Raw genomic sequence first — 14,533 nt, 5'->3', positions numbered from 1 at the left:
GCTTATCAGTAAATCACACCGGATTTGGCTCTGCTGTCTGGCAGGGGCAGGGAACATTGCTCTCACTGCACCCACAACACAAGGCTACAGCCAGAAGAACAGGTCACTTACTGGGCCGTCATCCTGGCCACCGACTCCAGGTAGCAGTAGCCCGCAGCAGTGAAGTTGTCCTTGTACCTGCCCATTTCTATCGCTTCCAGCCACTCACCCACGGAGCTAAAAGATGGGAAGGCCGAGAAGGTTCTCTCGGAGAGGGGGATGGACATGCCATGGGACCTGCCAACGGAGAGGGTGGTGAAGAGGGAGTGGGGCATGGCACAGCAGAGGGGGGATGGGCAGGTGTGGCAAGAGGGTGGTCACCTGGGGCACATGGAGCTGGGACATGTGGAGCTGGGGCACTTCGGGGGCTCCAGGCTCTGCACCAACTTGCTCAGGACATTGTGGATTTGCGAGAACTTGGGCCGCTGGCTGCGGTCCTTCTGCCAGCAGTTGAGCATCAGCTGGTGGAGGAGTGGCTGGCAGTTTGCCGGGGCAGGCAGGCGGAACCCATCCTCCACAGCCTTCATCACCTGCAGGACGTGAGGCGTTGGGGTCAGGTGCTGCGATGCAAATCGAAGGCAAACCCTGGGGCGAACCCCTGGGGCAAGCCTCCCTCCTCACATCCCACCCAGGAGCAGTAACAGCTCCTCCACACATCCCAGAGCCACCACACTCCATCAGCAATCATCCACCACACAGCTGCAGGGGACTCACATCCTGGTGGGACATGTCCCAGTAGGGTCTCTCGCCATAGGACATGACCTCCCACATGACGATTCCGAAGCTCCACACATCACTGGCAGGACTGAAGTGGTGATACTGGATGGCCTCAGGGGCTGACCACAGCACCAGGCTCTTCCCACCCTGGACAGGCAGAAGGGCAGGAATGATGTACTTGCCCAGCAGGATGTGGCCAATGCTGGCAATTCCCAGGCAGCCATTCACCATTCATCATGCCCTGCCTGGCATCACAGGGTGGACACCGAGCAAACCCATGTGCCATGAGCACATTTATGTCACTGCAACTGTATGCTACATGGAAGTGTGAGTCCTGAAATATTAATGGGAGAGGAGAATGTCCCCAGGAAGAGCTGATGGCATTTTGTACATTCATATTTAATGAAAACACCTCACAATTGTACAAACACAAGTCCCTCTGCCCTGATTTGTGCAGCAGGGTTGTGGCCGGAGCAGGCATGGTGCCAGGCCACTGCTGCACAGTTCCCTGGCCAAACATATTGGATTTCTACCTAAGAAAGAAGTTCAAGTATGCAGAGTCCCGGTTCATACTTGAAGAAGGAAATGGGAGCCTAGGAAAAGTGTTGACAACAGAATGTGGAAATGCAGCTCACCATGGTGGAGAAGATGGTTTCCATCTTGTCTTCCTTTGGACGTCTGAACCCAGTGATCTTGCATGCCAGGCTGGTGCTCACAAGGACCTTGTGGGCAGCAAGGCTTTTATGTACGTAGCCCATCTCTGCCAGGTACGCCATGCCAGAGGCTATGCCCTGCAGCATGCAGATGAGCTGGGTGCCTGTGAACTGCCCCTCATGTTTCTGTGAAAGCGGAGGAGAAAAAGCCAAGGGTCAGCAATGGGAACACGGCCAAGAGAGCCCAAGCGGGGCAGACACCCCAGTACTCACTCTGAGAAAGGAGTCCAGCAGGCCGTTCCCCATGTACTCCATCACTATCATCATGGTGCTCCCTGCAAAAACAGACCAGCAACACCGCATGAGTGCTGCCATCACACACGCAGTTCAGACACCACAGGGGTTAGAAATCCAGGTGCCAAGCCCTGCACTGCCTGCCTTTTGGGGGAGATAAGGACATTATCTCAGCCAGGTTATAATGAGCACTGGGTCCAAGGCTTCCCTGTCATTCCCAGCTAGGAATGGATTCCAGTATCAGAAGTTCCTTTCATCAGGACTCTGAAGCACACCACAAAGGACAGCATAGCCCAGTGAAAGCAAAAGCAACCAGCTCAGCCAGAATACTTCCTTTCCTAATAAAAAGCCTAGTTAGAATCAGCTCACGTGCTCTGGTTTCTTTGGATTGACATGAATATCCATTTAACTATTGCATCCACAGCTGGTTCCACACACACGCTCATGGGAGAGAGCTGGAGCAGTCAGTCTCATCTGTTTTACCTGTAGAATCTCACTTCAATTTACTTTTATTAAGAGCATACATGTTTGGCTGCTAAGCCGGTCCCACTACCTGCATTTATTAATCTATCTGGAAGCTTTTTATTAATCACCAGAATGCAAACCCAGCTGATACACATGGGAATAGCTGGTCTCCAGGTAGCCAACTGCACCTCTAGCACCAGGTCACCTCTCCAATGCAGCAGTTTAAGCCCATTCCTGCATAGGAGCCTCCCGGGACCCGCGTACCTCTGGTGATGACCCCCTCCAGGCGGATGACATTGGAGTGGTCAAACTGGCCCATGGTGCAGGCCTCAGCCAGAAAGGAGCGCTGCTGCTTCTCCGAGCAGCCTGCCCGCAGCGTCTGGATGGCCACCGGCAGCTCGCGCTTGCTGGGCAGCTTCAGGCACCCCCGGCAGATCTCCCCAAACTCTCCTGAGCAGCAGAGAAACGGGTTAAACTCACACCACGTCATCCTGAGCACCTGCCCTGGATCGTGCCATTCCTCTGCATGGCCACTGACCCTCGGCCATCTCCAGAGCCTCTCAGCTGTTCTCTCCACCCTCTGCTTCAGTGCATAATCATGCTTTATCCCGTGAGAGGAGGAGGAACCCCCTGTCACCAAGCTCATGCTCTGGGCCTGCCTAGTTCTGCCTCCTGGCTTGGCAGTGCAGGGTCTACTTCCCACAGAGCTGGACACAGCAGGGCTGGAGGGTTCCTGCAGGAAGAACATCCCACTGCACAGCCATGCCCTCCACAACAGGAGCTACGGAATTCCCAACATAAAAAACCAATATTGGCTTTACAGCATAAAGTGTGTAGCTATGAACAGCTTTATTGATTTAAAAATCAGGTTCTTGTTATGTCAGCAGTGAGACAAACACACTCCCAAATTCCTTAGATTTAAATGTCTTCCTTACTAATTTCTTTCTTGATTTTTCAAACACCAGTTTGCTCATGAAAGGTACACAGGACTCTTCTGAGCTGCTCCATGCTGCAGTTCAGAGGCAACCTTGTCCCCTCCTCAATGTCCTCTCCCCTTCAACACTGTCCTTCAGCTGCAGGCAAAGCCCTTCCCTCCTCCCTTCCTCCACCTCTGCTGCTGCTACAGCTGAATTTATCTTTAGGAAAAGAAATGACAAAGAATGATCATGTTTCCCACGTTCTGGCACACAGTAGCCATTAAGGCTCTAGGGTCCAGTCAGGGGATTTTAATTTGCTTTTAAGTTTTAGGCAGTGAAGTTGATGAAAATCAATAAATCATTAGGTTCACATATTTATAAATAGTTTTCATGCTGCTGTCAAACTGCCCAGATGCAGGTAATTGCGGATGCTTTCTGGTCCGTGTGGTGTTTGCTTGGCTGTGTTCAGTGCCTCGGGAAAATACCAGGAATGTGGAACAAAGCTTCTGGACAAAATCCTCCAGCCCCACTCCCATCCTCCACTGCAGGCAGGTACCCCCAAGACTGGAGCAATGTCATGGCACTGCCATGGCCCAGTGTGCTGGGAGCAAAAGGGGACCAGCACGGCCCATGGCACGGCCACCACCCTGTGGAACTTGCCTGTCCTGATAATCCTCTCTATTTTGATGCTGGCATTATCCAGCTCCTTGGCAAAGAGGTGCACAGCCTGCATGGGGTCTTCACAGGTGTCGGGGTCGATGTATGTCCTCCTGGTTGGTATTTTAACTGCAGGAAAGGCAAAAAGGGCAGATGAGAGGGGCTCATCTGAGCTTCCACCCACCCATCCTGGGAAACACTATCCCAGCTTATCCATCTCCTGGTCTGTGGGCAGGACCAACGTGCCACCTTTCAATAAGCAAAGCAAAAGACTCAGTTCTAAGGTTTCTAAGAATTTTTTTTTAGGATTAAGTGAATCCAACTGCTCTGCTCCACTACCACAACCCCTGGGTAAAGGAGAGCAGCCCCTTTGCTCCTTCACCCTCCAAAGCCAGGTGAAATGGTCAAGGCAGGCCCTTCTACTTCCAAGGTGCTTTGGGGAACAGAAGAGCATGTGTGCACTCCATGGGCATATTCCAGGAATCAAATAAACTCATCAATCCCGACATCTGGATTCTCTCTGACAACTGTTGTCTGTAAAATTATTGCTGCTCAATAATCCAGAGTAGCCCCAGAAAACAAAGCTCTTTGCTCATGTTCATGAGAAGCTGATGGAATAATTTATACACCCCATGGAAAGCTGCAAGCATCCCCATTTCCTCTGGCACACAGTGACCCACACACAGGAAGGACAGACATTGGCACATGAAGCTGTCAAGACCATGGTCCTCGGAGAGCCTTGCTGTGCTGGCCCCTGCTCTGGGATAACACAGGATGACAACACTTCAAAAGTGAGAACTCAGGGCTGCTTTGGTGGGTTATTAACAATGATAAATACAGGGATCCCCACAGTCACACCAGTCACGATGGCTGGGCCACTTACAGTGGAAGTACAGTTCCTCGTCCCCATCCTGGCTGGCTTTGCTGTACCCACACTGCCTGCAAAGAGAATGAAGATGCACACCAGCACCTGGGCAGCAGCCCCTTACCCCAGCTCAAACCCTCCTGGACCGTGCCTGGCCCTGCTCACCTCCTCCACACCATCACGCCAATCACCATGGACACCAGCACTGTCAGCCCCGCAATGGCCACCACTGCGATGATGAGGACAGGCTTCTGCTCACTGGAGGCCACTGTCACTGCTGGGAGGGAAGCAGAGCCAGTCATCAACGTGCTCTGGGGCAGGTTCAAGGAGAGGAGCTGCCTTGGTCACTGCTCCCAAGGCCAGCCTGTGTCCTCTAGAAGGCCTGTGGGAGTAGCCACCCAGCTGCTTTTCACCATCCTCACAACAATTCACGTTCTGGTTCAGCTTTAAGAGCCCAAGCTGGTGGTATCAGCCCAACATGCTGGGCAGTGCTGCAGGCACAGACAGAGCAACCCAGCACTGCTGCACCAGCTCCTGGTTTTGTTAATCAGAGCTGAGGAAGATTCCTGTTTATCAGAGGAACATATCAAAATTTATGGCTTACAAATAGTTTTCTTTCATCACATTAATCCCTTTTCCTCCTGCTTTTGCAAACAGGGGTATTAGATAGCTACATTCTCTATAAAATCTTTATTGGCTTCAATTCATTCTGAAATGTCTTCTGTGTGGCAAATGAAGGCAATTTAAAGCCCTGTTAAACACAATCTGTGGGAGCTGTTCTGAGCCAGCCAGCTCAGCCTCGCACTTCCAGCCAGCATGGGGGATTGTGCTGAAGCCCAACATCCCTCGAGCCCTCTTTTAGTGAAATAAGATGCTTTTGGACCACAGTTATGAATGGGAATTTAAAAGAAGTCTCAGCAGATAACACTGATGCTGGCTGCCCTGAGCCAGCCAAGCAGTAGACAAGCCAAGTGCCTCCAGAGCCAGGACAACAGCGGGAGGCAGGGAGCAGTCAAGAGCTAAGCATGTTTTTGGGCAATCTCAGCCAAATAGCAGAGACTGTCCCAGCCTTCTCATGAGAAAGAAGCCAGAGAGTAGCTGCCCTCATTGACTCTTCACTGACAAGAGCCAGGACAGGCTCCCCCAGGACAGGAAGGGCAGCAGGACCAACCTCATCAAAATCTAATGGGAAAATGCAAGGCAAAGTAAGTTCCTGGACAGTAGTGGCCCTTAGACCTGGAGAAGCAGAACCAGAGGAACAGATGCTGCTTCATGAAACCAGGAGCAGCTGAGGCACGAGCTGCAAGCACAGTGTCCCCAGGGCACAGCTCAGAGCCCTGACAGGGACACGAGCCCTGACAGGGACACGAGCCCTGCTGCACTTACACTCTGCCAGTGTCTCCACTTCAATGCCAGGGTTGTAGTTCCCATAGTCTGGAGAGGAAGATGTTCGTATTTGGAAAATATAGAGGGTACCAGGCTTCAGGTTATTGACCGTCACGGCCGTTGATGTGGTTTTCACAGTTGAGTAACTCTGATCTCTCTGATCCTGTGAAATAATGAGATACCTGAGATGGAGCTGGACTGACAGCTGTGCCATGGAGCTGGCATGGCACAGCTGTATCCTCAGCTTTGGGCCCCATCAGGACAGCTTGTCCAAAGAGCCAGCCTCTAAAAGAAACAATACATTCACTGGACGTCTCATGAACAGAAATTACATGGGAAGGTCACAGGAAATGGCAGACGGAGCTGGATGATGCTATGAAGACATGAAGGCAGAAGATGGGGTGATGGGGAGCTGCTGTGCCACCCCACACAGCAACTTCTGCCTGTGCCAGGCTCAGCTGTGGCATCAGCCAGCCCTTTCCTGCTCCCCTGCTGCAGCCACTCGAGTACTGGAGCAAATCTGTGTGGATTGGCAAATGGCAGGTGGAGCCCCAAGGAGCATCCCGGCCCCACAGTCTGGCACAGGCAGTGTCCCAGCCCCACAGTCCGGCATGGGCATTGCCCCAGTCCCAGAGTCTGGCACGGGCAGTGTCCCAGCCCTGCAGTCGGGCACGGGCAGTGTCCCAGTCCCAGAGTCTGGCACGGGCAGTGTCCCGGCCCCGCAGTCGGGCACGGGCATTGCCCCAGTCCCAGAGTCCGACATGGGTAGTGTCCTGGCCCCACAGTCCGGCACGGGCATTGCCCCAGTCCCAGAGTCCGACATGGGCAGTGTCCTGGCCCCACAGTCCGGCACGGGCATTGCTCCAGTCCCAGAGTCCGACATGGGCAGTGTCCTGGCCCCACAGTCCGGCACGGGCATTGCTCCAGTCCCAGAGTCCGACATGGGCAGTGTCCTGGCCCCACAGTCTGGCACAGGCACGGGCAGCAGCCACTCACTGCACTGCTCACATCACTACCGAATGTGTTTCCATTCTATACATTTTCCTCATTGAATCTTCACTGTAAAAACAAAAGCTTTAAAAGCAAAGATGAAGAACTAAGTTGATATTCATGTCAGCATCAAAAGCCTCATTTCAGTGAATAACTGTGAAACTGAATTTAAATTCTCTATCCAAGGAGGAAGGTTCCTCATTTCATACCCCAAATATCATGTTCCTGCAGCCCATTTGCACAGGAATTACTCCAGCATTTGCCCTCCCCCACAGATCCCTCCTCTCAAATCTATCAGATGCTGAAAATCACATTAATATGAATCAGCTTCACGGTAGCTTGTTTCTAAATACAGAATGCTGACATGTCACCTGCACAGTGTGCCTGACATGCCGTCAGCTCCATAACGAGCCTGAGCACACGCAGATAAGGTAATTTGCAGAACTGTGTCATAAACTGCATTTATTTTGATTTAGAGCCTTGTCCCTGCTCTGCCCACTGGTAATTCTCCTAAAATTCCCAACCTACTGCACCTGTCATACAGCAGCAATTTTTAAAATCAAGAAACTGTCATAAAAACATTTGCTGGGTCTCCTCCCATGTAGAAGGGCCACTCATAGCTCACCATAGTCACAGGTTTGTGGCTCTCAGTCCTAAGCCAGTGCAGAGCACAAGGTCCAACACTCTCCTAGAGAGCAGGCTGGGAATACAAAGACCATCTCCTCAAGGACATAGGAATCCACTGAGGTATCTCAGTCCCTGTCTAGCAGGAGTCACACAGTGGATGGGTGACTGGGATCAGACACACACAGCACCTGGCACTGTGCTCCTGAGCACAGACCTGGCTGGCAGGGGAAGGAGACATGGAGTCAAGCCAGGGCACAAGCAGAGCCCATGCCAGTGCCCAGAGCCTACCTTCTCAAAGTACTTGACCTCGTACTCGGTGCCATTGGGAGTCAGGAGGCCTGGCTCCTGCCACGACAAGGAGACGCTCTTCTGCTCCACTTTATCCATGCGGATGTCAGTGACAGGAGTTGGCACTGAAAATGCAGAGAGGAAATGGGCAGTGACTGAGGTGCTGCTTCAGTAAAATCTTAAACTTAAACAGCTGCAGAGTGTGTGGCTTCTGCAGATGCCAGTCCCCTCTCTCTGAATCAGGGCTGGAATAACTCCAAGCTGGTGACCATCCAATGGGAGAAGATAGTGGTAAAACACAACAGCTCTGTAATCCATGGGCAGCCTGGAACACTCCAATGGAAAACTGGCAAAAATCCTAATGGCACCCTCTGCCCTTAGTGCTGCTGAGGGGTCTGAGAATGGACTTATGTCCTGGGCTCTGAACCCCTGTTGAGGATGTCTGGGAAAGGCAAAACACAATCTTTGATCAGGAGGGCTGGTGGGACATACCAGAACCTCCTGAACCACCTCACACTGGATCTACCCCATGCCACTGGACTGCTGGGAGTAACCGCCCTGCTCTGAGAGCAGTTTGTGCCTCGGGAGCTGGCTGTGTATTTCTGGTCAGCACAAACTGTCTCCCTGACATGAGTGCATCCATTTAGTTCATCCACTGCAAGATGCACTTGCCAGTATTCCCATTTTAACCAGGTTTGTCTCCAAACAAGTCTCCAGAATGTGCAGGCAGCAGCTCACAGCCCTCAGGCACAGCAAAAGCTGCATGGAGACATTGACTGTTTCCAGCTTGTCCCACTTCCCATCAAATCAGGGCATTTGCTGGACCCATCTCTGTCCCACCAAGACTCCTGTGGAGAGGAACAAGTCCCTAGAAAGTAAACTTAAGTATCTGTGAAATTTTGTATTTATTACTTAGCTCATTAATCTTTGCTGAAATAAAAAGCCCTCATGATGTTTTATTCATGGTGATTTGCTCCTTGATTCCAAGTCCCTTCGGCTTCTGATGAGAGCATGAGAAGAGCCAAAGGGGCTCCTGTGCAGCTCCCAGTGCCCACACACGGTTCCCTCTTCTGTGACCCACCCCATGGTGTGGGACACAGTCAAACGTTAACCCCCAGTGAATTCACTGGCCCCAGAGATGGCCTTTAAGGCAACATCAAATTTCACCCTGTAAGGAACAGGAGAGAGCTCAATCCTGGCATGAAGCATGGCAGGAAGGTCAGTAGCACTCTGTCTGTGTGGTGGGAAAGGGCCAGTGCTGGCAGTACCTGCCTGAGGTGAAGGTTCCCCCAATACTTGCCTTGGGTCCTGCTCCTGTAAGATAAGCTAAGTGCTCCTTACTGTGTTATATGATTCCCATCAGTAAAATATCACACAGCTGCTCTCCTGTATCTCTGAATCCAGGAAATGGACTGTAGAGACCTGAACGCATGGTCCTGACTGTTAACAAAGTCATCAAGAAAAATCCTTCTCACTCAGGGATGTGCTTTAGAGCAGAGGCCATGGTACATGACAGAAAAGCAGGTGCCAGCCTCACATGTTTAAAAAGCATTAAAGAAAATCACACAAGCTATAAATCATTTCACACTGTGAAAAAAATGTGTTTCCCATCAATATTTTAATCTCTCCTAACATTGCCTCTATTCGAAAAAGCAAACATTAAATTATTCACCACTCTGCCTGATTTTATAAACTCCATTCCCCTGTACGTGTGTTTTCTCCTCTTGATTAACCAGCGTAGCAGCAGAACAGGCATAAAACTAGATGTGGCACTGTGTCCCTCCCCAGAATGATTCACTGCATCCAACACCTGCACTCGGCAAGGGACACCAAATGCCCCTGCACCCTGCCCCACCTGTGCCAGATAGAGCCACCTCTCCCCTCCCTCACCAGTTACTAACATCCCAACACAGAACATGCCCTGGGCACCATCCCAGGCAGCTCCTGCCTAAGAGATCTCCATTCCAAAGCAGAGAAGCCGTCTCACCAGTCAGCAGGCAGTCCTTTCAGGGCAAAGACCCCAGGAGCTCAGACACTTGCCCCAGAGCCAGCTCATCCTGCGGCCCCACTGTCCCATGGTCACTGCATCAGCCCTGGGCACACACAGGCAAATCTACTTTGGAGGAGCAAATCCAGTTCAAACCCTTTCTCTGGCATCAGGAAGGAGGATGCATTCTGGCACTGGTTGCATTATTAATCAGCAGCAGATTTAAAAGCTCTTTAAGGCAGGAGCCTTGTATTCCTGCCAGGAATACAAATGACATGGGCCTGGAGTGTACATTTACATGGCTAATGCAGCTCCGCTCCTGCAGGTGAACAGCTTCGCTCACTCCTCAAACACTTTTATTTAGTCCCATGCTGGGGACACATTAGAAAAAACACAGTATTAATTTTGCCACCTGCAGACTAAACTGCGTCTCTTCTTTTCCCTGCGAATACAAGGAACGATGGACAATTCCCTCCAGTGACTGCTAGAGGGGAAGGACAGCATGGAGCTGCACTCGGAGCTGGATTAGAGGAGCCGGATCTGACAGCTAAATAGGGTCTTGTTTCTTGTTTAATTTTTCCTCTGAACCTGCATAGCAGCAGACAGAGCTCCCCTGCTGCTGCAAACAACTTCCGAGACCACAGCATGACAGCCACAATGGAAGTCACCACTGCTCAGGCATCCATGGAGTCTTCTTCCTCCTGACCTCTGGCCATATCCAGCACTTCTGTGGTGGGCTCTAGTGACAAGGGGCTGCAGAGTCAGGACTCCAAGAGACGATGTGCTCTGAGGAGCACCTCCACATACTGTCTCTGCCAGCTGTGGCTCCACATCCTGCTCACACAGGGTCCCCTCTTTGCAGTGGGGTCTTACAAATTCAGCTGTGCAGCCACCCCTCCAGGAAACTACATTCTCCCCACCTTCTCCCCTTCTTTGCTGATAGGCATGGGTTAACCATCACTGTCGCTTCTTGCTGACGGTGCAAGGCAAGAGGAACCAGGGCACCGGGTGCCTGCAGACAGGGCAGCCCTGGCCTGGCACTACAGGGAAGGGAACACTTTCAGCAATAAAGAACTGCCAGGGTTCCAAGAAACTCCTGAGCCTCAGCTGCTTGGGTAATTCCAAGCCACCATCTGCATCCAGAGACTTGACAGCTCAACAAGAGACATTGATTTTGAACAGATTACAGGATTAATTATCCACATTCTTTATGTGCATTTCTGTTCCCTCGGGAGTACACAGTATCGAGTAAAGGGCTGAGATTTCCCCCTTCCCCAGGGGAAAAGCTGCTCTTAGCAGCCAAGGCATGGACTAGCATCACCGACTCGCTGCTTCACTCCCAAAGAGAATGGGGCACTCCCACACCTGGCCTCTTGTGCCCAGCTCAGACCTGGGGGCCCAGGCAAGGTGGGAGCTCCAGAGCACCGGCCCCTCTGCCTGCACCAGACTGGAGGAATGGCTTTTTATTAGACCTCTCTAAGCTCAACCCACCCCAGCCTGTCCTCTGTCCCCCTGCCCTGAGCTCAGGAGGCAGAAGATCTTCCCAGAGCTAAATCCATCCTTGAACAGCAAAGATCCTAATGAGGAATGACACCTCCACTGAGGAGCCGTCTGCAGCACAGCATCCCCCAATGGAGTCACAGGGATTATGGTATGAGGGAAGAGAAAGCAACAACATGCACAAAAACATTTGATCAAGTGGTGGGAAAATTATTTATAACAAGATCAAAGTTTAATCTCTTCAGATGAAATTGTTGGCCAATTCCTGCCAAGAGGTACATGAGGATCATCTGTCTCCATTACCTGTGGCTTGGAAAAGGGTTTTCATGCAAATTAATAACGTAACCGCAGAGGAACAGACAAGGACACAACAAGCCAGAGCCAACTGTCCTTCAGCACAGTCAGCTGAGGAGGGACAGACCCCTCTGGTCAGGGACCTGTCCACAGGCATGGGCACTTGCTTCCCCTTGCCTGAGGGAACAGAAATGCCAAACTGGAAATGGAAGGGGACAATTACAGTAAAAAAATAGTGTCACAGACTAGCGCAGAATAGAGAAAGGAAATCAATTTTTTTGTTTCTGAAGGATAGCCAACATTTGAATTATCTGTTTTAAGAAGGGTTTTTTTATGAATGGGCTGAAAATGTTGCTTCATCAAAGGTACTTTTTTTGTGATTTGTAAATTCAAACTGCAGCCAGATTACAGAGCAGACTTGTCCCTTCACAGCCCAGGCTGTCACCACGCTTACTCCTTGCCTCCCAGTGGCACCAACTGGAACCCTCCGAGAGTGCCATGGGCCAGTCTTCATCTGCCCCTCTGTCACATCTAAGCATCATGTCTGCGCCACCAGGACAAACCAAGCAGAAACGGGGCACTGCCATGGCACAGGCACGTGGAGCCCGAGGACAGTGACCACACCACCCCCAGACTCCATGTCCTCCCAGCAGCAAAGCCACCAACCTGGCTCCAGAGCAGACCCCGACACCCCAGAGCTGACGTGCCAGAACAAGACAGCAAAAGCAACTGCCCCCTTGGTGCGATGGGGACAAAGCACCAAGCCCTGTCCACGTGTGCCACGCCGCAGCCGTACCTGCACGGCTGGTGGAGACGTTGACCTCGGCGTACTGCTGGCCCGACAGCGGGCTCACGGCCGAGACGCCGTTGAGGGCCGCCACGCGGATGGTGTAGTTGACGTGAGGCAGCAGGTTCACCAGGGTGACGGTGCGGTCCACCAGCCCCGTCTGCTGAGGCACAAAGCCCACGCTGCTGCCACACTGCTCACAGCGGCCCCGCAGCACCGCCGGGCACCGGCCACACCACAGGCTGTAGGTCAGGTCGCTGCGGCCACCTGCGTCGGCAGGGGCACTCCACTCCAGCACCAGTGACGACTGCCGCAGGCTGTAGACCAGGTTCCTTGGGGCAGAGGGTGGACCTGGAAGCAAAAGTCTGTGCACAGGTGTTGGGACAAACCTAAAGGTCCTCTGGGAGCAGCAGCAAAGGCACTGGGGGTAGAGCACAAGAACACGGTCCTGCACAGCCACATTGAGGGGTGGCATGAGGGTACATGGAGGCATTGGTGCATGCAACACAGTGGGACATGGGACAGCAGATCCCAGCTGTAGGGATGTGTGTGCACCATAAGCCACAGCTCACACTGTCCATGAGAAGCACCTGGCTGGACCCAGCATTCTCCTGAGCACCACTGGTGCCCAGGAGCCTGCTGCCGGTCAGACACTGCCTGGCCATGCTCAGCAGAGATGGAGGGTTCCTCCTGCCTGGGCTGGCAGCTGGACAGCATCCATCACCAGAGCAGCTGGAGTCCAGTCCAATTAACTAGAGGCCATTTAATTAAAACCTGTGAACTACAGTGACTAAATGAGTGTGCCCCAGTTTTACCAGGGAGTCTGCAAGCCTAACTGCACACCTGTCTCATCAGCCTGCAGCCTCAGCCTGCAAGCTCTGGGTTGTAGGGACAGCCCCTCCATCCCCTCCCCACTGCAGCTTCACCGCAGCGCAGACGGGACCCCCAGCAACCTGCTTCCACAGGTGAGCACACAGTGCAGGCAGAGGGAGCCTGAGACAGCCCTGGGCACCACCCAGCTCTGTGCTGCAGGACAGACAAAGTGCCTGGACACTGTTCCCTCGCCACAGAGAGCCGCTGTTCCAGCGAGACGTACGTGTGCAGGAGGCAGATGGTGGGTCTGAAGGAGACCTGGAGTAATTCTTCTGGCACAAACAGAACGTGGAGGCTTCTTCATGTGTGAAGCTGTGCTCAGGGCATGGAGAGCAGAGAGGGAGATGGAGGGAGAGCTTGTAAAACCCAGGAAGGCAAGCTGAAAGAGAGAGAGGGTGTTAAGGGGAGAGCAGCACAGGATGAATGGGGGGGACATGTCTGGTGACTGCATTTCCCTGTTTCCTGGGAACTCCTTTGCTGCCACTGGCCAGCAGACACCGCCCTCTAAGCTGTTTTCCCTGAGCACCTGCATGATCCTGGCACCAAGAGAGATGTCCCTTAGCTTTACCCAGAAGAGACATTTGGGTGCTGTCGCTCTGCACTGACTTTCATAGTAAACGTCATTCCCTATCTAGGGTGCTAGATAAGCCAGGAAAAAATAGCAAATGTTAAAATTGCTCCTGAAACTTCCAGTTCCCTCTTTACATTTGAGAAAACAAATAAAAACTAGTAGTATATTCATAGAACGGAGACAGAGTTTGCTTTTTCCTTTAGTTAGGCAGCACTGACCACAATACGGGGCAGAAATATCACTGCATCAGACAGGACAGGAAAATCAATCCTGTTTACAAACATGATGGGATCCAAGCACTAAGCCCAGAACCCCCATCCCTCAGATGTGCCTGTCACACAAATCTGACATCTCATCATAGGAAATGGAACATTTCCAATTAGAAGTGTCTTTCAGACTATTCCTCCCTGTTTTCTAACAGCCAGAAGTAAGTTTACAGAAGTGTCTGTCATTATTAATAGCACAAAATACCCCAATTTGCATGTCCCAGGAGCAGGCACCACAACCCCATGTGAGTGTGTCCCACGAGGAGCCGTGGGCTTTACTTGCTAATTTTTTTCCTTGGCTGTCCAAAACTTGCCCTTGAGAAGAACAGAAGTGCCCAGCACATGTGATGCATCATA

At 52.0% G+C, this 14,533-nt stretch overlaps 1 protein-coding gene across 1 annotated transcript in view; it reads right to left on the bottom strand.

Annotated features, from left to right (window-relative positions):
* Positions 1 to 14,533, bottom strand: part of EPHA10 (EPH receptor A10) — a 32,000-nt gene that overhangs the window by 2,876 nt on the left and 14,591 nt on the right. The window contains exons 4-16 of the mRNA XM_069035943.1: positions 13,563 to 13,718; positions 12,476 to 12,817; positions 7,899 to 8,023; positions 5,994 to 6,156; positions 4,773 to 4,884; positions 4,626 to 4,681; positions 3,746 to 3,871; positions 2,433 to 2,618; positions 1,683 to 1,744; positions 1,392 to 1,595; positions 754 to 903; positions 361 to 569; positions 112 to 276 (exon numbers count right to left, since the gene is read on the bottom strand). Coding sequence (XP_068892044.1) covers positions 112 to 276; positions 361 to 569; positions 754 to 903; positions 1,392 to 1,595; positions 1,683 to 1,744; positions 2,433 to 2,618; positions 3,746 to 3,871; positions 4,626 to 4,681; positions 4,773 to 4,884; positions 5,994 to 6,156; positions 7,899 to 8,023; positions 12,476 to 12,817; positions 13,563 to 13,718 — 2,056 coding nt within the window. The remainder of the gene's footprint in view (positions 1 to 111; positions 277 to 360; positions 570 to 753; positions 904 to 1,391; positions 1,596 to 1,682; positions 1,745 to 2,432; positions 2,619 to 3,745; positions 3,872 to 4,625; positions 4,682 to 4,772; positions 4,885 to 5,993; positions 6,157 to 7,898; positions 8,024 to 12,475; positions 12,818 to 13,562; positions 13,719 to 14,533) is intronic.

Source organism: Aphelocoma coerulescens, chromosome 23 (assembly GCF_041296385.1).
Source record: "Aphelocoma coerulescens isolate FSJ_1873_10779 chromosome 23, UR_Acoe_1.0, whole genome shotgun sequence".
In the NCBI taxonomy this organism is placed as follows: domain Eukaryota; kingdom Metazoa; phylum Chordata; class Aves; order Passeriformes; family Corvidae; genus Aphelocoma; species Aphelocoma coerulescens.
This window is presented reverse-complemented; position numbering and strand designations above follow the sequence as displayed.